We start from the raw sequence: 21,627 nt of genomic DNA, 5'->3' as shown, positions 1-21,627 counted from the left end.
AGACTCTAAATTTCCCATACTGTAGGTGTGAATGTGTGCGTGAATAGTTGTCTGTCTAATCTATGTTAGCCCTGCGATGGACTGACGACCCAATGACAGCTGGGATTGGCTCCAGCCCCCAATGAAAATGAAAATGAATGAACAATTTTGACATCTCTTCTTAAACCGTACGTTTGATTGCTACCAAATTATCTGTGGATCATTATTGGACCCAGTTCATCAAAAGTTGCATAAAGGTTGTTGATGTTTTATTTAGTTTTCAAGATGCTGACCAATGAACTTCAAAAGGGCATGGTTCAGCAAATAAATAGACCAAAGTCAGCAACTATTTAGAAAAAGAAGTACCTGAAACGTGCCCTAAAAATGTTTCATTCAAATCAAACACTAGGGGGCGCAAACACAAGGAATGGGCATTGCATAATGCTAATCAGGCTTTAATAAGGAATTGTTTGTCCAATCATTAAAGAACAGATCATAACAAATGTTGAACAAAACATATAAAATTATTTTGAAATCGCTCAGTAGGTGGCGCCACCTATCCCCAACATGTGCATGGGCCTTGGGCAAATTTAACCACAAATCAAAGTTAGTTTGTCCAAACATCACCAAACTTTTAGGACATTTTTAATTAAGCTGTTAAACCCTTGCAATCACTGCTTGCGGTTATATTGTTATGTATGTGTTTGTGTATGTGTGTGTAAGAGAGAGACATAAAGCTAAACTTGGTGGCAATTACCTAATATGAACTCAAAAGTGTACAAGTCATTTTAATCATCCTAAGCAAAGCTCTTGACATATGTAAACAAAAGGAATCATGCTATGTAAACCCACACACATTTCCACATATTTAGACTAATGTAAGAACACAAACAAAATAATTGACATGTTTAAACGAAAAAATAAGTGTTGAGACCACTCATCCACACATACAGAACATGCATATAGTATGCTTAAAGCATATGTACCAGCCACCAGGCTGCAGAAGGAGCAGGATGCATTGCCAACTTTTGTTCCCAGAGGAGCATCTGCAAGAAAAATATTAGATTCAATCATGTCTTATTCTTAGACCAATAAGTAAATGTTTACAGCAATAATTCATTTTCATTGTTCATTTTCAGTGATTCAGCAAAGGACATTGTCAACAGTATGTTTAATAATCCAGGCTGCAGATGGCTTATAATGAATATTCTGATATGTTACAACAGCAGGGCATCACCATCAATACATTTTTAAAAGCTATCTTGATTGACGTGCAAGCTCATTTTAAAGTGCTCTGATGTATATGTTAGTGAAGATATGGAGATCATTTGTGCCCCCTAATGGAAACATTCAATCTTGTAAACATTAATTCTTGGAACTTCATGCCACAGAAATTGGTTTTGTAGAATGAAATAAATCTGGCAGAACTGTTGAGCTTATCTATCTGGATAATAATAGATGAAACTTTTTACTAGCTAGGTACAATTTAGAGCTCTTTTCCTGAGAAGATAATAATTGATGTACACTGTACAGAGGACAGAAGCCATCTGTTTTGCATTTTTGCCATTGTAACCCAAGATAGTGGCACCAACACAACAGTGCATTTATCAACTTGCAAAGTAAATAACTTCATCTAAATTTGGATAAACATTTCAAATGACAAGAAATGTAATTCAAATAGTTAACATTTCAACAATTCACAAAGTTATTTACCATTTTAAGCCATTTCACTTACAAACAAGTCAAGATTAACAGGAAATATATTATAAACTGTGCCTTTATAAGTCATCAACATTAGGAGGCCATTCTTTCCCAACAATGTATGTATAACATATTTATGAGATTAGTTTCTCTTTCACGATTAAATGCTTTTGTGATAAAACTGCATCTGTGTGATCAACTGCTCTTGCAAAACCATTCCAAAAACAGCTGCACATCCTTTTCCCCCACAAAATCCCTTTAGCTGAAAACCTCTCTTCAAAGTCTGTTTTAGCGAATATGACATGGTCCCTCCAATACACTGTAGTCTACCCTTCACTGTCAAACTGTATCTATCCTATCAAACAACAAGGCTGCCCTCTGGTGGTGTTGGAAAAAATAACTAATAATGGAGCTAAAGCATGTCGTGAGAAATAGTACGCCTCTTTTACTGTCCATTATTTACATTTACCACCTCCTACTTGCCACCTATCAGCCAGGCCCATTACTCTGCCTGCAGTAGGGTCTGAGAATAAAATGTACTACCTGCCCTATAACATTAGAAGTTATTGAGACAGTTAAGTCAACCTGTATCAGGATGAACCAATAGATTAGCAGTTTCCAGTTCCAGGAGTATCTTTGCATACTCCCTTTATGTGTCAGGAAATAAAACTTAAAATTAGATTTAGATTTACAATGAAATGCCTTTAAAATACTTTTATAAACTTTCAATTTCACCAAGAATTTAAATTCAATTTAAACTGTAATTTATTTCCTAATGCTGCATAAATCTCAATGGGCAAATGTGAGATTCAATCATAGTGAAACTGTATTGATTTGAAATAAATGGACATTAATGCGTTAAGATCAATGGAAGCAAAGAAAGGCCATAATAATTAACACATTAATAAATGAGTGGTGATGGTGATGTTGCCATTTTAACTACAGTCTCTTTAACGATTGCATTGCATTGCTTTCCTTTATGTGACAAATAATGCAGTTGCTATGCATTGCTTCAAGAGCTGACCAAAATCAGGTGAATAAGTGGTGTTGTAGTAATGGGGGTTTGGGGCAGCAGCAGTCGAGTGCTCCAATCTAAAATCTTGCCTAAGGCGTCAACATAGTCAGGGCCGGCACTGAATTTGAACTTTGGTGTCCTAATATCAGCAATCCAATTTGAGCAGCCTGATTTTTTTTTAAACTCAACTTCGATTTTTTATACAAAAATTAACAAGTGAGTTTGAGAAAATGTTCTATGTTTGTGAACCCTAAAAAAATACAGAAAGGGGTTTTTGAAATTCTACAACTTTAAATGACCTTACAGAAATTTCAAAAAGGGAAATTCAAAATACATTGCAATAAATTCAGTCATATTTAAATCAATCAGGTTTTGCAATTAAGACTTAAATTGTGGCCTTTCTTTGCTCATGTATGATCCCCAACCTGTAAAAAACAAACAGTAGAATTTGAAGTTACTGTAACACTTTATTTTCTTAAATACAATAGAATATTAGTACAGTCAGTCACACATATTTTAAGAGGCAGAAGACATTCTGGTCCCTGTCACCCTGCTTTCATAAAGGGATGAAGGGAAACCTTTGGTGGCATCAGAGGCTACGTTTACACACACATTCACTTACACACAGTACTGGCCAAGTTCCAGTTCAGATCTTAGTCAGATTTGCTACTTAGATACTCTGTCACAGAATATCCATTTTGCAGCAAAAAACAAATACTGATCACAAGCCTGCTCCATTATCTTGAACAAGAAATTATAATCCCAGTGCTTTGGTCCACTTGATGGTCATGACAATAACCTCATGTGACAGGCAGGACTGGTGAGAGAGCTACAGGCTTTATTTGCCAATTGAATATCATTAATATAAATAATACTGAGCTCACATGTACAAAATGTGTTGTATGCATGTTTAAGAGCATCAATCGTGCTGCCAACCAATTTTATAACCCTGCACAATAATCTTGTAGAAGTTTCTCCCAACTGGAGGTTTACCCAAGTTATTCTTAATTATGACATGTGCAAAATGTCAACACAAAATCAGAATAACCAGATTAACAGAAGAAATATCCATGCATGTAAACATAGCCAGTGTTGTCAGCTACAGTATATACAGTGTTGATCCAGGCAGTGCATGATGAGACCAGGTCAGTAATGCCAAAGTCAACAATTCATATTCAAGGGTGTAAAGGTTAAATTTCATCAGTAACATGTTTGCAGTCTGGTCGAGACATCATTTAAATCAACTTGTCACTTATGACATTCAGCCTCTGAATTCATCTTTCAGTAGTACCATCACTGATATAATCACAGATTCATTGGCACATTAAACACCATCATGAACAGAGAGTGCAGTAATGAATATAGATCATTTCTGACATTAGCATTTGAGATTTTGTGAGATAAAAATCTAGGCAACATTATCAATGAGCCATATATGCAGGATATTTTTTATAACAAAGTCAACAAAGGAGAAAAAAACAAAACAAAGGGACACTTCAGAGCCACAGTATGAAATGATGTATCCATAGCCAATATAGTCTGATAGGCAGAGGACACCGAACACAAAACCCTTTTTTTTGTTTGTTTGTTTGTTTGTTTTTTTAAGATGGAGGAAAATAGGAATGTGCTGTACTCCAGGAAAATATGCATTCAGCTCTGAGTGTTACTAGTTGGAGACAAAGATGGAATGCAAACAACTTTCTAGAGAAACACAGCTTATTTACAGGGTAGGAAAGAAGTGCCTGGCTAACCTTTTATAGACATTCACACATTTAACATCCACAGTATATACCAAAAGACATGCTTTGAGGCACATACATATTCATCATACTAAAAAGAAAAAATACCAAAAGCAAAACACAGTCAAACACAGCTTCTGTGACTCAACTAACAATGAAAACAATGCACGCAAAAGCATTGACATCATGGGGTGTGGAAAGGCAAAAGCTGAAGTTCCAGCCCTTTGAATTAAAAATATTAACATTGTCACAACAACAAAGAGACATCAGTAATCTTCCATCTTTTAACCACTTCTGAGTGCCAGCCTCATTTTTGCATGATGTTTTAGAATGCTATCAAAAAGACCTGTCCGTTTATTTTAATTAGAGGTATAATTATTTGGTTTCAAATTGATTTCTCAGTGTTCCTGGAATATGTTCTAACATCTGTGTGGCACAGTGCCTTAATAACATTTTTTTTTTTTTTAAACCCTGCTTTGATCCCTAAAAAGGGGGGCAGAATCACAAGGACAGTGTCAGAAAGGTATATGAAAGAACACCAATTTGAACTAAATTTAAATTGGTATAGAAAGTATTATGGGACTGTAAATTCTAAAAATAAATGCTTGCATGATTTGAAATGCTACAATTTGATAAAGACAGATTATTCGAAATATGTTTGGGTAAAAGGCATCTTAAGAAACTAGCCTCTTCATTTTTCAGCTCACCTCTGAAGTGTATGTTTATATGCTGAAGTGAAACAACCCCTTTCAGACTGATAAAAGAGCTGAATAAAGATACAAGGACTCGTTGCAGTGTTTAAAGACTACCTGTATTGCTACAGACAAATTACGAGATTCCCTTTTCCTCACTGTAACTCACAAAAACATCAAATTTTTTAGCTTACTGTAGTTTGGCAGATCACAGAGAGAAGGAATAATAAGTCACTTTCACAAGCTTTCATTGACAAAACATCTGAATTATTTTAACTAACTGTCACTTAAGAGTAAAATAAATTAAACATTTTCACTCATTTAAATTTTGTTTTTTACTCTTCCTTCTCGTGGAGAGAAGCACGCACACACTTGCGCACGTAAAAAGCGGTGAGTGCACTGCAGCAGGCAGTGAAGATGAAGAGTGCAACGGCATCGTGTGCAAGATCGCCGTGGAGACGCTCATAGAAAGGTCGCCGCTCTGTGAAGTCTGTTCGGAGCGCTTCGATCTGCGTCAGGGTGCACACCACCACGAACACATGAAAGATCTGGTGGCCCTGCCCAATGAAGTCACATTTCCCAGGGAACAAACTCTCTGGGTGAGGGCAGGAGAAGAAATAGGCGCCGATTAGGAAAAAGAGCACGTGGTAGAAATGGTATGGGACGACTGGGTCAGAGCAGCCGTCCCGGTAGCAGCTGTAGATGCGGTGGACCACAGGGCTTATGTCTAAACAGTAAGCCAAAGCTGAGGGCACCACTTGGAAAAGCTTGTGGGCAAACTTGGGCAGCTCAGGACTAGCATATTTGCCATAGCAGCAGCCGAAGCAAGTAAGCCAGGCCAGGAATGCTGCAGCAGGTAAAAAGAGCCCTCGCACTATACTGTGCCACTCTTCCTCTATGGCATAATAGTAGTGTGCCAGGGCACTGCCATACTGATAGACAGCAACCCCCACGTAGTCGAGGAAGTAGAAGCTGTAGTGGGAGAGCTCAGACTTGGCAGAGAGAAGATGAGCGAGGGCGCTGAAGGAGAGGTAGGTGAAAGCTGCCAGGAGGACAATGAAAAGAGGCTGAGCGTGAGGGTCTCGCAAAAAATCTGCCGTCTGTGAGATCTCCTGCCACTTCACCAAGATGATAAAGGCAGCCAGCAGATGGGTCCACACGTTAAGGGTCTCGTTGTGCCTTTGGAAGAGTGTGAGGAAGTAGTAACGCCAGCTTTGGTCCGGCTGTCTGTAGCCGCTGAGGATGTGACGCTCTTGGAACACCCAGGGAACATCAGACACCTTCACAGTGCAAGGCAGAGTGGGGAAGGCCGACTCCAGCAGCTGAGGGATCTGACGCAGCTGTTGCGCGTTGATAAACAGGCGTCCAATCTGCTCCATGACCACCGTCGCCATGGCAAACTGTGGGCGGGAGAGGGAGGTTGAAAGAATGAATGAACTGAAGTTAGTCAATAACTATCTGGCTTTGAGATATTGCATCTCCAGGTCTTTGTGTGTATAAATGTGCGCTGCAAACACCACCACTACAACAAAGCAAAGAAAATCAATACATTTGGAAAATCAATAAGTTATCAGGCAAAATTGTCACATATTCTGTGGCTGCAGACATGGGCACTTTTCTGTTTTATATGAGTTCAAATGGAATATATTTTGTTTTGTACAGCTGACTGAACAAAACAAGCAATTTGAAGAAGCCCCCTGGGGCACTGGGAAACTGACAGACATTTTGATTTGTTTGGTTACATGTTTTAGACTAAATGATAAATTGTGTTTTACAAAATAATCCTTGTTGCAACTCTAAATTACGATAAATGAAAACACTTTGTCTTTGACTTAAAAAATGTCATATAAATGAAAGGTAGGATGCATTTATTCTCAACTCTGTTTATGTCTCCACCAAGTGCTGAGAAAAATATCCAGCTCTTTGGATCTGTGAACATTCTCAGTCATCTTAATCATCATGTATGTAGAAGTGCTCAGTCAAAGGCAACTGTGCTTTAGATAGTCAAAGACATTTTGTTTCTCATCAAAAATGCTTTATCAGAACTCAAGAAGCCTTCTGCATGAAGGTTTTCTTCAGAGACCTTTTGGATGAGAAGCAAAACATCTTCAACAATCTAAAGCAAGTGAGTTGCCTTTGATTTAGCACTTGTAGATGTGCTTTTTGGTTGATAAATGCTAGAGATTGGCAGGTAGTGAAAAGTGGATTTATCTCAGCTTGTTTTTGCTAAAGAGTTGTGAGCCGTAAAACCAAAACAATCATCCAAAATAGACTAAAAAGCTTCAGATTAATGAACGGCAGTGTTGTTGAAAGTTCTCTGCGTGACTGACAATGAGAGAAACCACTTTTACATTACACATGAAGTTATGCTTGACTAAAGAGTAGTGATGGGGTTTTATGGCATTTTATTGAATTCATTTACCATTCAATGTCTTCCAACAAATAACTAAATGCTAAAGTATATACACAACTCAATTTTGTAATTTTCTAATTAATGTTGACCTGTACCTACAACCTGAAAATGAGGCTAGCAATATATAAAATGTTTATGAATGTACTTGACACAGTCAGCTGCCTGCTGTACTTCAGCAGCCACTTACACGATATACTGAAAGTTCTAATTCAGGTGTATTAACTTGAGCAAAATAAAATGTTAAATCAAAGTTAAACTGTGAGTTTCCTAAGTTTGCCAGTTAAGAGTTGCCACCTTGTTGGTCCCTATTGAACAGCAGCACACATTCAGTTCACTGGTGGTTGTACAGGGCTGTTATGTGACCCACAAACCATCTTTATCTGAATACAGACACAGAGAGTACATAAACCACAGAACAGCCAAACGTTGCATTTCAGTCATAATGGAATAAATGTTCATTAGCGACAGCTGATCTAATGTGATGATGGTCACTTTAACGAGTGACAGAAGCAATAATGTTTTCCATTAGTATTTGCTAATAAAAGGTTGAGGGGGAGCAAAAAGATTGGCCTTAGCAGACCTTATAGACATATTCTCATAATAAGGCCTTTTCCCCCTAATTATCAGTATCAGTGATGCAAACAAGATATTATTCCCTGAAAAGTGGAGGACTGTCTGTTTTGGATCATTGAGAAACACCCAAACTCCCAGAAATGTTAAAGGACTGGATATTACACTGTAAATGGTAGATGACAGTTGGCAAATGTACACATGCACATGTGCACACAAATACAGCTAAGCTAATGACACAGTTATCACTATACTGTACACTGGAGCCTGATATCTGCTTCCAAAAACATTTCTACTCAGAGTTGGGTGCAAAATTAGCTTTTCTGTCCAACACCAATTTTATAAATTTTAGAAGCAACTAAATAGATTATCGCTGTTTTTTGGAAAAGAAAATTTTACCAGCATTTTGCCAGTATAGTGCTACTTATGTGTCATGATTGCAGCATTTATAACAGCACTGACACATTTCTCAGACCTGACCTGTGGATGATTTAGATGCAATATTTACAATGCTATATATTTAGATGACCATTTGCTTAGTTACTTATTTTTCCTTTTCAAATATAGAGAAACTTGGACAGGTCTTTAAGTAAACAAAAAACAGGGGGAAATATGCCTGACAACACCTACAATGCTTTGCAACAAATATAGATGTTCGTGTTTGTTGAAACATTAACAACTGGACAATATTCTACAAATGTTGTCTTTTGGGCTATAGTCATTTGAGTGTTCTTTATAGAATAAAATCTGGATTGATATCCGTTTAAAATCACATTAATTTGATGTGCTCCAGATCTTTCAGGTTCATGCACTTTGCTTCCCAGAGATGTGGGCAGGGCAGAGAGCAGGGGCAGCGGTCTCACAGAGACCAGGCTGTGTGGGATGAACACAGGCCGGGGTTCAGGAGGAAAGGAGTGGAGTGATGAATGGGAGGAGATTACGTAACATAACCCATCCGACGTCCACACCCTGTTTCCAACAAGGGTTGCTATCCTTTGAAATATTTAAACGTGAGTGAAATGCTCGATTATAACCAGAAGAGATCTTTCAATGTGTAGCCTGTGTGTTAGATACGGGCCTATATGGGCCTGTTGCAGTGAATTCCCACAAGCAACTGCTTTAAATCTGCACCTGATCGACATGCCTCTTAAAAATGAGATCCTCTGTCCGAAATAAATTTGCATTCAGCCTTCTTCCGAGCATGGGGGCTCGCTTCAAATCCTCATGTGCATCATAAACCTCGGCTGTGTGCTGAATTAGGAAGATATCGCTGCACATTAAGAACAACTGTCCGGGTTTAGCGTTTGAGGCGCATCTGAACGTATTTCACCCTATTCCGCTTTATCATTTTTACCGGAAGAAAATCACACAATAACACTAAATAACACCCAAAATCGCACATACCTGTAGATGGTAGACTCAATCCAAAGTCTTAATTTTAGCAGTCGATGAATGACTCAGAGCCGTGCAGAATATTAATAACATTGTTTGACGGGAGAGACAGAGAAAGGATGACGGTGAAGGGAGCAGCGCCTGGCTGGCGGCTCCCACCACGCAGATGCTGGGAGGACACGGAGGCATTGTGACAGACGGATCTTCTATCCAATCAGTAAACACAGCGCGGCTCTTTTCTACGGCCGCACGCATCGTTTCGACCAATGGCAGCTATCGCCTAGCCGAACAACCCACCCACCCTGCACAGGAAATCTTCCACTGCACTACTGAATGTATGGCACTTCCATGAGGCATTTCTAACAGATAACCTGTTGGTTATTTATAAAATATAACAAATAACATAAATAAATAACATGATATAATGATATATTCACCTGCATGTAGCAGAGTGTGTCTGCTACATTAAATAAAATACAAAAAAGTCTCACTACATTTAACAAAGGTTAAAGGGATGTGACAATTTTGCACATGCTATTCCTATCAACGTGCATCATTTTCCCCCCAAATGCTATGAGAATTTACTCAGATGTAAAGCCCGTCATCATCCTGTGGACAATGAATTGGACCCACACAAGTTTGGCGTTCCTGCCTTCAAATAGGATTTAGAGTCCAATATATTTTTCAATTGTAGTCCCTGGACAGATGTTACATAATTCCCCTTAAATTAAAAAAGAATAGTTGATAATCATGCAGAGCAATATTAAAGAGAAAATAGTAATGTTAGCAAATACTTTGTATGACTTAGGACATTGTCAGGTACTAACTAAGAGCAGAAGGACACAACACACAGCAGCAAAACAAGAAAATGAGGAATATTAATAGAATTATGCAGTAATATGTACAACACAAACATGCATTTTTCTGTCAGTGTTTTGGCTTCTAAGTTGCCTTCTCATTTTATTATCAAAATGAGCAAATTTGCTGCTTGACTACTGTGGTCAAAGCTATTTTATGGCCCTTTGCCTACCATTGGTTTGCGTTCCATAACAATGTTTTCTTTGTTGAACTTAGTGTGTCTGAGAGATCTAAATTGTTTCTTTATTTAAGCCAACCCACTCAGTGCATTTTCCCAACAGAGATTAATTCGGGGTGTTCCTACAATACAGATAAATACGTTTGGCCCTCTGGGCTTTTATCCACTTTAGGATGATCTGTGTCTTAACCTGAGTAAGGCCATCTTCTGAGAACATGAGCAACAAGTGTGAACAGAAGCTCAGAACATCAATGATAATATGGAAAAAACTAACAAAATGGAAATTGGTAATACCTTTGTAAATCCAGGAAAAGTCCTGATCATGAGTAAGAATCCAAAACTCCAGCAGAGGCTGAGAGATGGGTCTTGGAGTCCAGCCAGCCTTAGTCCCCCGTGCTGTCAGACACTTAAGGAACACAGCACTATGTGACAAGCAGGCTGGGCTGGTGAGTACAGAAGTTTCCTCCCAACACATGACAAAGACGGAATTGTGCAGCACAACCCTAACACAAACAGCTATGTGTAAACACATTTGGACAAACATTACTATACTGTGTACAAAGTGTAATTTGGACAAACATTACGATACTGTGTACAAAGTGTAAAAATCACTAATTCACTTGAAAAAAAAGAAATATTTCTAGTGTTGTGTGTTGGGTTTTATTTATTTATTTCACTGATGTAAGATGAAAATGGTTTATTCATGAGTGCAGTTGTGTGTGACTTACTATGCATGTAAACCATGTGAAAACATTTTCTAGTATTTGAGAGTACAACTTCTGCAAAATCTGTAAACTAAATGAGATCATGATTACATTATAAATGTTTTTACTGAATATTTAAAGTGTCAGATATCAATTTGTGAAAATAAACAATAATTTAAATGACAATAATCTCACACATGAAACGTGGGACTTCAGTTCCTTATAAGGCTTTTCTTTCTGTTACTAAAAACCTAACTAGAGACTGAAGTTGGAAACTAGCAGTAGCTATGATCTCTGTATGCAGAACATCAGTACTTCAAGTTGTTTGTAACAAGAGGAAGTGCTACTTTGTTAACTTGCATTGTCTATATAAAATTAACTGAATAAAATAAAAATAAACTCCACATGCTGTGAAACTGAAATAAAAGCAGGTTGAGAAGCTTTAGAGAAATCAATGTGCATGTATACAGTTGCGTGTGAATATGTTTATGTGGTACCACAGTGATAGGGGTGTTTCCCTACCTTGAAGAATACCCAGGAATAAAGATGGTTAACACTGAGGAAAGATGGTAATCCATGTCTATTATCACATAATTGGCTTGTGACTGCTTAAAGTGAAGCTATGTCTACTTGTGACACATTGTCATTGATTTCATGTCTGTGGGTTATTAGCTAGTTTTATTTAAATATTCTATACATCATTTAGAGTTACAAAAGATCCTCCTCCTTAGCTTATTCATTTGATCATTCAAAATAGCAGTTCCCAACCTGTTTAGCCTATTACCCCAGGCTATAACCTCACCGTGGACTTGATTTGTGAACACTTTGACCATTTGTCTTAACTGAAGGAGCAAAAGTAAGAAACAGTAAAGAAAAAAAATATTTTCTGTCTTAAACCTAGTGACCCTTCAGGTTTTTTTTTGAGAATCACTGCTTCTAAGTCACAAAACTGTTAGTAAGATTACAAAGCTGCCACTAGGTGTCAGCATTGTATCAGTATTACTAAACTACTACAGGACATGCCATATGATGACTCTGTACTCTTACATTAAAGTATGCCAGTCTTCATCTCATGATACAGAAATAAATAATTTTCACAATAACATTGATTCACTCAACATACATAAGGGCAGAAAACGTTTAAATTGTGGACATCAACTTTAATGGGTGAACCACATACAGCTTATTCAAACATTATCAACAATTTAGAACAGTATTATGAGACTTATTCAGCATATTAAACAGTATTTAGTACATAAACCACTTTAGTACAATGGAATGCCTCCAAAAGTAAAAATACACAGTTTCATACCACAAAAAACAGTGTAATCAGCTGCCGAAGAGAAATCTAAAGAAAAAAGTAAGGAGGAATCACCCTATATCCACACCATCAAAACTAACACAACAAACAATACCATATAAGTGTCAGTTAAAAAAATATAAACTTATCTTTTGAGATGTAAACTTTTCCAGATTATGATCAAAATTAATTTTCTTTGCTTGGAGTCATTGTCTCCTTGTTTTTCTTCACTTCTTCAAGCTTCTTGTCCTGTTTGTGTTTAAAGACAGAAGAATCACATTCATTAATTTTTTCTCCAACATAAAAGATGAACATGAGGCCGATATGCCATTAGGAGCTTACCTTCTCCTTGAATTTCTCATTGAGTGCTGCCATTCGTGCATTGCGGTTCTCTTTATTTGCCTCCATTTTCTGATTGAGTTTCTCTTGTGCCATCTTGCTAAAGTTGCAGTTTTCATCGATGGCCTTCTGGAGGACCTCCTTCTCATGCTCACGTTTCTCAGCGAGGTGTTTCAGCACTTCAGCCTCATGGCTCTGACAAAATGACAGAAGAGTTTACTGAACCTGAATCCTAAACATGTATTGTGTATTCATGGTCATTTTTTAAAAACATCCGTGAGCAATTACCTTGCGTCTCTCTTCTGCAGCTTCCAGTTTCCTCTTAATCTCATCCAGCGATGTTTCCTTTTTTTTAAGAGGGGACAATGGAAATTCACCCTTGGCATCAGGAGTTGAGGGGCTCAGGATGAGCTCGAATGCATGACTTGAAGCACGCTTGTTCAGCTCCTTAACTTGGATGTCTATAAAACAGGACATTTGTTAGTGCTGACTAGTAAAATGGATGGTCAAGCTATGGCAGATCTGTGATAGAGTGACGGAGACAAAGAACATAGAATTTGATTCCAATATTAGAAATGGTTGTTTTTTACTTGATAAATGACAAACAATTAACTGATTAACAAAACTGTGTTCAATTAAGCAGTGCTACACAAAGATAGTGCCTCCACTGAGATTCATTGTCGGATTGAAGATAATTGAAAGAGTTTAAGCTGTCTTTCTGCTAGGGCTAGGCAATATATTGATATTATATCGATATCGTGATATGAGACTAGATATCGTCTTAGATTTTGGATATCGTAATATCATCAGAGTTGTCTTTTCCTGGTTTTAAATAAAAATAAAAATATATAATTTTCTGAACTTACCACTGTTCTAGCTGTTTTGTTATGTACCTTTTACCAAGTTTGTCATTATATCCATATTACTGATGATTATCTATCAAAAACTTAATTGTGTAAATATTTTATGAAAGCATCACCATTCATCTCTACAATACTGTTGAAATATCGATATCTAAAATATTGTGATATTTGATTTTGTCCAAATCTCCCAGCCCTGCTTTCTGCTACTTTTTAGGGGTGACTGCTCTGTCAGAGAGGTCAAAAGAAAACAACAATCCAGACAGCTTTGTGGCATCATCTTGCGTTTCCAATGAAGTAGAAATGAAAATAAGATGTGACAAAACAAAGACTGTTTTTCAGCATTGTACAAGTGCTGCCTTACAGATCACTGCTGCAACATGTAGCACCAACCACATCAAAGAACTCCAGTTACTGGTACAACATGTGTTTGAGTGGTTATATGGTTTCAGAAGTCTTCAGTAACTTACTCAGTAAGTATGTTTTTTGTTTTGGTTTTGTTTTTATAGTACAGACCTATGTCGGAATGAAAGAGTATTTACATTTTATTTTAAAAGGCATTCATTTTGATTTTAAAATGTTTTTTTAAATATTGTTGCATTCATAAAAAAAAATTATAATCCACATATTAGCAGTTTACACCCACCTCCACTGACTTCCATTTCAGCAGGATTGTTGCTTGTAATACCACTAGAGGAAAACATAAAGATTAGTATCAAGAAATACATGTTTTGATTGTACATAAAGTAAAGTGTTCATTAATATAACTTGGGTAAATCAAAGGGTGCGGTGCTATTTTTGCAGAATGTCTATGATCTGACAGCAGGAGCAGCAATGCAGCGACAATAACAGCTCATGTTTTGACAGATCATTGTTCAAGCATGCAAAAAAATATTACTCTCCTCCTGTTTTAGCCCACAGAATCAAAACACATATTGCTTTGGACACACAAAGCCAACATGATAACCTGTTTATTTCAAAAATACATATACTTAAGTCATTTATTTGAGGACTTGTCACACATGTGGATGCAGCAGTTCATCCTCTAAGTATAAATACGAATTACACAGCAGCAGGTGCTTTATAGTTGCAAATCATACTGGTGTAACGTTACATAACCTGTTATCAACATGACATAACAAAACAAGTTATCTGTCTTACTGTCTCAGCTACTATACAGTGTTAGCGAGTAATAATGACACAAACGCAGTTTCTAAAAAGGCAGTTTTCCAAAAGTGCACACACAAGGTACATTTCTACAAGATATGTTATAAAAAATGGCGGGGGCGCGGCAAAACAAACGGAAAAATACCTTACTAACACTACACCCACCCCACCCCCCACCGCCCACAAACACACACACACACACACACTTGAAATACCGAAGCAAAAACATAAACTTGGAAAAGTACTTTAAAATTATAATAATAAGTCGGTTTTCCAACAAATAGTAAGAAAGATAAGCATCAACCACTAAAGACAGCTAGCTAAACGTACTATGGTGTCATCATGGTCATGATTACATAATATCGACTAAAACAACTTATTGTAAATAAACGTATTGGCTTAACGTTATAGTATATGGGAAGATGTTACAATATAATAAATGATATGCCTATTATATACTGATAAATGCAACCTGTTTTTAATGTATTTTCAAAAGCTGTTTGAATTTTGATGAATTGCATATCAGCGGCCATGTCAACAAAGTCCGTAACATCTAAAATTGACTTCAGTAAAGCTGAACCGAACTGTAAAGGGGGAAAAAAGAAAAAAGGTGTGTGAATTTACCTTTAAGTCTGTCAGCACTAATACTGAATGGACTGAAAGCCTGGTTAAAAATTTACATAAGAGTATTGTTCTCACCGTCAAGTGCTTGCGCTTGAAGAGCAGACTTCCACCAACTTCTCCTTCTCTCTATTCAAGCCGCCGACTTCTGCCCCTTCGCGCGAAAAGCTACTGACTTCATACATCATCAGCGCAGTTTGTTTTCATTGGTCCAAATCCACCAATCACAGACACTGTTGACGCTGTAAGCGCCAGGAGTAACAGGATAAATAACAGACAAAGCTGGCACAGAGAGAGCCTCCTCATGTTGTTAGAGCAACACCTGCCAAAACACACCATGCGTTAATCTAACGTTTTCATAGACTTGACATCACATACATGTGTATTTTAAGTCACTGTCCGCAGATAAATATGCAATCCAGCAGGGTTGGGAAGGTTACTTGACATGATGTATAAGGGAGATCATTTCTTATAAAGCAAGATTTATCTCTCATTTGAAATGTATTCATTAATTCATGTAGATTTTGGAATATAAAATAAAGATATTTTATGAAAAAGGTCAAAAGTCTGGCATGGGCTTAATTGTTACTGTGACACCATTTCAGCCCATGTCATGATTTATTTACAAAGTATAAAAAAATGTAATGTAATGCATTAGGCTACAGTTACATTTATTTTTTAATTCAATTACATAACACCGTTACATGTAACTAGTTACTTCCCAACACTGCAATCCAGCATATTGCACTGAAAGAGACTTACCCGTATAAGTATTAGTAAATAAGTATTATTGGGATGGTACAGCAAGTTGGTCTTGTTAAAACCTTTGTGTTTAATTGACATTAGCTTTACTTAAAATAGACCCACAGACCTCACCTCAAACATAGTATGTGTAAAAATAATGATAAATGTATACCACATATGTAATTAATTAATTGTACTTTCTATTCTTCTGGTCTTATTAAAATCAAATATAGTATTTAGTAATGTTTCCCTTTCTCACAAGTGTAGCTTCCACATTGATGGAAGTATTGCTATTACATTGAATAAGGAAATATTTTATGTTTTATGAGTTACATGGGCTATGCATGAACAAATATATGTGCCTTTTATTTTACAAAAAGTAATTCACAAAGAAATGTAGTGTACATCATGTAGGCTAAAGTATGTAGCCTAATAGTGATGTCACTTATGTTTGGGGTCGATTAGACCAGTCTATCTCCCTGTTAGACTACTTATAAACAAACTGTTATAAAACTCCAATATTAGGAATCAAATTATTTGAATGAAAACAGGTTCTCTGCACATCTTCTGTGAAGCTCAAGTGCAATGTTCGGCTTTTTGTTGCAGCTCTTCCTTAAGGGAAAAACTACAAGAGAGAGTGATGAATGAGTTGTAATGGTTGAAAGGGAAGTTTTAATCCTGGCAGCTGCGTCCTATGAACAATAAAATAGAAAGGCAGACATCAGCTAATAACTGCTACCAACCAAGTGAGCCCACCAGCACAAGAACAAAGAGGAGATTATAGGAGCCTCACAGGGGCAAGTGGCCAAAAATGCCCCATGGGTGATATAACTTTACTATATGTTAAAAAAACTACCCCATCATGTGTATTTCACATACTGAAGTTCAAGGTATTCTTCATATAGGCTTAATGTCAGTCCTGTAAACAGGGCCCATGTCACCATTCATCATTGAGACTGGTACAGATGGGTTGACATAGCAAAGGGTGGTACTTTGAATGCCTTATATTCAGCCACCAGATTGTTCTGTCAAATCAGTATAGCCTCTAGTAGTGAGAATAAGTCATAAGCAGCTCAGCTGAAGCTCATAAACAGTTAACATTCTGACAGGTTGGAGTTGACTGCTGGTGTGGTACAAGGCAACATTACATCACAGAGACACTGCATGTCCCAAATTATTACCGCATTCCCTCCATCCTAGGCTGTGTGATATTGCTTGTAGTTTAAAACTAAATGTAATTGTAGTATGTTGACACATGTGTACACTAGTATTTTTTCTATGCAGGAACATGTTAAGGTAGACTCTAAATATTTGTGCAAGGCTGATGTATCAGGGCCACCCCGAGGACTGATGTTGCTTTATCTGTTACAGTGTGAAACAGGGGTGTGACATAAACTCAGCTCACAATAAGATACACGGTATTGGGTTCACGAGAACGAGAACGAGACAAGATTTTAACACTATTTTCCAGAAAACTTCTATGATGAAATATATGACTGAAAGTCACAAAATGTATAACAATGCAGGTGTATTTTGAATTGTTTTAACTAATCATCTTGTAATGAAAGTCTCTTAACTTATACTTTCTAAGTAGAAATAAAATAAAGAAATAAAATAGAAATAAATAATAAAGAATAAATAATAATAAATAAATCCTACATCACACAAATGCACAAATAGAGCAACACACTTATAAATTGTAATTTAAAAAAATTGTAGTTACTTTTTGCATCGGTAGGCTACCATAGGTGCACTACATTACGTAGGGTTCCAGAGGGCGGCCCCGACAATCCACCAGACTTGAAGCCGACCTCCTTGGGGTGTTCTTTAGGCTGCCTAAACAGGATTTTGGCATCTTTCACTGTGGTTTTCTTCAACTTTTGTCCCACTGATCAATTGGCAACCATGAACTGCCATCCAAGGGCCTCTGCCAGCCGACTTGCTTTCAGCATATTTTTTAAAGCATGCAGTACAGTAAGTATTTCATTATTCTGGATTGTTTACTCCCATGTTGACAAGAATATTAAAAACTTGGAAAATATCCCTTTAAAATACATTTAGAACAAATAAAAAATGGGTGATTAATTTGTGATTAATCGCAGATTAACTCATGACAATCATGTGATTAATCACGATTAAATATTTTAATCGATTGACAGCCCTAATTGTAATACAGTTTACCACTATTTAACTTCCAACAAGTAATTAACTTACTTGTAGGGAAGTAATCTGATTACCATAGTAATACAGCTGATACAGTTTAATGCTATTCAACTTAAATCGCACTGTATCTTTATGAAACCATGTAACAATTAGCTGCAGTTGCATTTTTAATTCTTACCATAATGTATTTGGGAGGTTTGTCGTATTGCTGTGCGCATACAAAAGAAGTATATCAGTTTGTCTTATATAACGGTAAATATCTGTGCCACATATGTATTTGTATGTCAATATAGAAAGGTAAATATGATATGATCGAGCTCTGACATTTCTGGTAACAAGGTGTTACAGCTCACTCTGGTCTCACAAAAACAGTCAAACCGCCCAGGTATTGGAGGTCAGAGGAGGATCACTTCCTAACCATTTTTACTCAGAAACACATTTTCAGTCACTAAATGTACAAGATTATTAATTAAACTTGAAACCCATGACTGAGCAAAGTGGTTATTTTGACTTGTCCGGCTGAGTTAATATATTGGTTGATTATGATAACTATCCTGAACCACCATCTGTTTTTTCACCCTGTTATCATCATCATTATCATCATCATCGCCACATACTTTTAACATCTTCAACGTTATGAAAAAACCCAAAACAAAACAAAAAAACAACAGACCGGGGTCACCATGTTGCCGCTGGAATGAGTTGGCTTATTTGCCCGAAACAGTACTGACAACAAAGCTCCTCTGTCTGCTATGTTTGTGTGTTGTGGTGTCTGCCAGATAGTTTCTTGTAAACGTCACTTGAATTACTTGAATAAACAATGCATATGCAAACTGCCATAAATTAGTAGTTGCCAGTGCATCATGTCCATCTTGCTAAAAGTATTGTAGTCTAATACTAAAACAGTTGTGCAGTAAATTCTCACTTTATTAAGGTTATAATGTTCAGTTTTTGTTGAAACTGTTTTCAGAGAGGCATTAAATCAACTGTTTGGAGCTGTTTGTGATACTGCTGAACTATATTTCATTATACAAAGAGTTTTCTGTTATTTAGCTTGACCTCATTGATATAATGGGGTGGATTAGGAATCCCTGTCAGTATGTTGCAGTACATTTCAATAGTAGTAAAAATGATCATAGATGATGATGATCATAGATTTAAAACAAATCACTCGTTTTTTGTTTTTCAATACTCGTTCCTGAAAAGAAACTCGAATGACCCAAAGATACATGGACAGTACCCAAACTCATAATCCACATATGTGAGAGTAAAACAAAGTGGGCAAAAATTGAAAAAAACGACAGGGCTGGTAGTGTCGAAAAAGTCAAAAATGGGGATTTTCCCAAACCTTGCTAAAAGGGGCCAGGGGGACGGGCTGAGTGAGAAAGGAGCAAAATCAAGCACAGTTGGGGCGTAATGTGAAAATTGTGAAGGATTTTCCAAAGTGGGCAAAAATTGAAAAAAACGACAGGGCCGGTAGTGTCGAAAAAGTCAAAAATGGGGATTTTCCCAAACCTTGCTAAAAGGGGCCAGGGGGCTGGCTGAGTGACAGAGGAGCAAAATCAAGCACAGTTGGTAGTGTCGTGCCAAAAAGTGATCGTCTGCCAGAATCTGATTTGTGGCCGCGGGAGCGCGCACAGCAGCCCGTTGAGCGGTAGCGCTATAAAACGTCTAGTTTTCTTTTGATTAAACGGTCATAATATGCATATACAAAAAATTATCACACATTATCACAACTGTGGCCAAAAGAAGTGTAGTTTGTAGCGAAATAAGGCATGGCAATTACGTGATAGACATGTCTCTACAGTATGTTTGATTTATGGGTGTGTTTTCAATAAAGAAATGATCACTTTTGCATTGATCCTCGTGACTCTGCATTGTTTTTTATCTGATCTGGGCCCTACGTAGTATTTGCTTCCCATGTTTGGATGTGTTTTGTATATCTAATATTATTGTTTATGCATACTATTAAAATAACAAACAGTTTTCACCTGCCAAAAATTGATTGGAGGCCAAATGCATTTACTGAATGGTTATTTCTGCCTAAATATGACTTGATCTCATTCATAAGCTTCATAATATAAACACTAGAGCTCACAGGACAGTTTGGAACTCTTTTAAAGGAACATTACAACACAAAATGTGCATTTTCACCTGCCAAAAATTGATTGTAGGCCACATACAGTTCCTGAATGGTTATTTCTGCCTAAATATGTCTTGATCTCATTCTTGAGCTTCATAATATAAACACTAGAGCTCACAGGACAGTTTGGAACTATTTTAAAGGAACATTACAACACAAAATAAGGCATTTTCAACTGCCAAAAATTGATTGTAGGCCACATACAGTTACTGAATGGTTATTACTGCCTAAATATGTCTTGATCTCATTCTTGAGCTTCATAATATAAACTCTAGAGCTCACAGGACAGTTTGGAACTCTTTTAAAGGACCATTACAACACAAAATAAGGCATTTTCAACTGCCAAAAATTGATTGTAGGCCACATACAGTTACTGAATGGTTATTTCTGCCTAAATATGTCTTGATCTCATTCATAAGCTTCATAATATAAAGATCTGAGCTCACAGGACAGCTTGGAATTCTTTTAAAGGACCATTACAACACAAAATGGGCTTTTCCACCTGCCAAAAATTGATTACGGCCATTAATTTGATACTGAAAAGTGTTTTCTTGCTCAAAATTACTTCCTATTACTCAACAGAGCAATATTTAGCTCATTATAGATTAACCTGTACTCTGTACCCTCTGGAAATGGTGTAAAGGGCCAATGCTACGTATAAAATGCATTTTTTTACTTGCCAAAAATTGATTCCCGCTCCAGATCTGATACTGAAAGGGTTTTTCTGCCACGATATGTCTTCATGTAACTCTTCAGAGTTATATTTACCTGATTATACCTTAACCAGTACTCTGTACCCTCTGGAAATCTTGTAAAGGGCCAATGCATGGCATAAATAGCATTTTTTTACTTGCCAAAAATTGATACCTGCCCTTAATTTGATTCTGAAAGAGTTTTTCTGCCTCAAAATGACTTCATATCACTCAACAGAGTTATATTTAGAAGATAATACCATAAACAGTACCCTTTACCTCTTGAAAACTGAGTGAAGTGCCAGTGCAACACATAAAATGCAGATTTTCACTTGCCAAAAATTGATTCCAGCTCTT

General features: G+C 37.0%; 2 protein-coding genes across 2 annotated transcripts; both read right to left on the bottom strand.

Moving 5' to 3' along the window:
- Window positions 1–5,418: 5,418 nt before the first annotated feature.
- Window positions 5,419–9,602, bottom strand: paqr7b (progestin and adipoQ receptor family member VII, b). The gene is made up of 2 exons (XM_062422747.1): window positions 9,514–9,602; window positions 5,419–6,526 (listed from the first exon to the last, which is right to left on the bottom strand). Exon 2 carries the CDS (start codon window positions 6,518–6,520, stop codon window positions 5,462–5,464), a length of 1,059 nt encoding a protein of 352 aa, XP_062278731.1. The 5' UTR covers window positions 6,521–6,526; window positions 9,514–9,602; the 3' UTR covers window positions 5,419–5,461.
- Window positions 9,603–12,392: 2,790 nt separating this feature from the next.
- stmn1b (stathmin 1b) lies at window positions 12,393–15,656 on the bottom strand. The gene is made up of 5 exons (XM_062422434.1): window positions 15,607–15,656; window positions 14,387–14,430; window positions 13,169–13,341; window positions 12,884–13,075; window positions 12,393–12,790 (listed from the first exon to the last, which is right to left on the bottom strand). The coding sequence occupies exons 2-5, from the start codon at window positions 14,400–14,402 to the stop codon at window positions 12,728–12,730; spliced, it is 444 nt and encodes a 147-aa protein (XP_062278418.1). The 5' UTR covers window positions 14,403–14,430; window positions 15,607–15,656; the 3' UTR covers window positions 12,393–12,727.
- Between the last annotated feature and the right edge of the window lie 5,971 nt (window positions 15,657–21,627).

The sequence above is a fragment of the Scomber scombrus genome, chromosome 7, assembly GCF_963691925.1.
Source record: "Scomber scombrus chromosome 7, fScoSco1.1, whole genome shotgun sequence".
NCBI lineage: Eukaryota > Metazoa > Chordata > Actinopteri > Scombriformes > Scombridae > Scomber > Scomber scombrus.
This window is presented reverse-complemented; position numbering and strand designations above follow the sequence as displayed.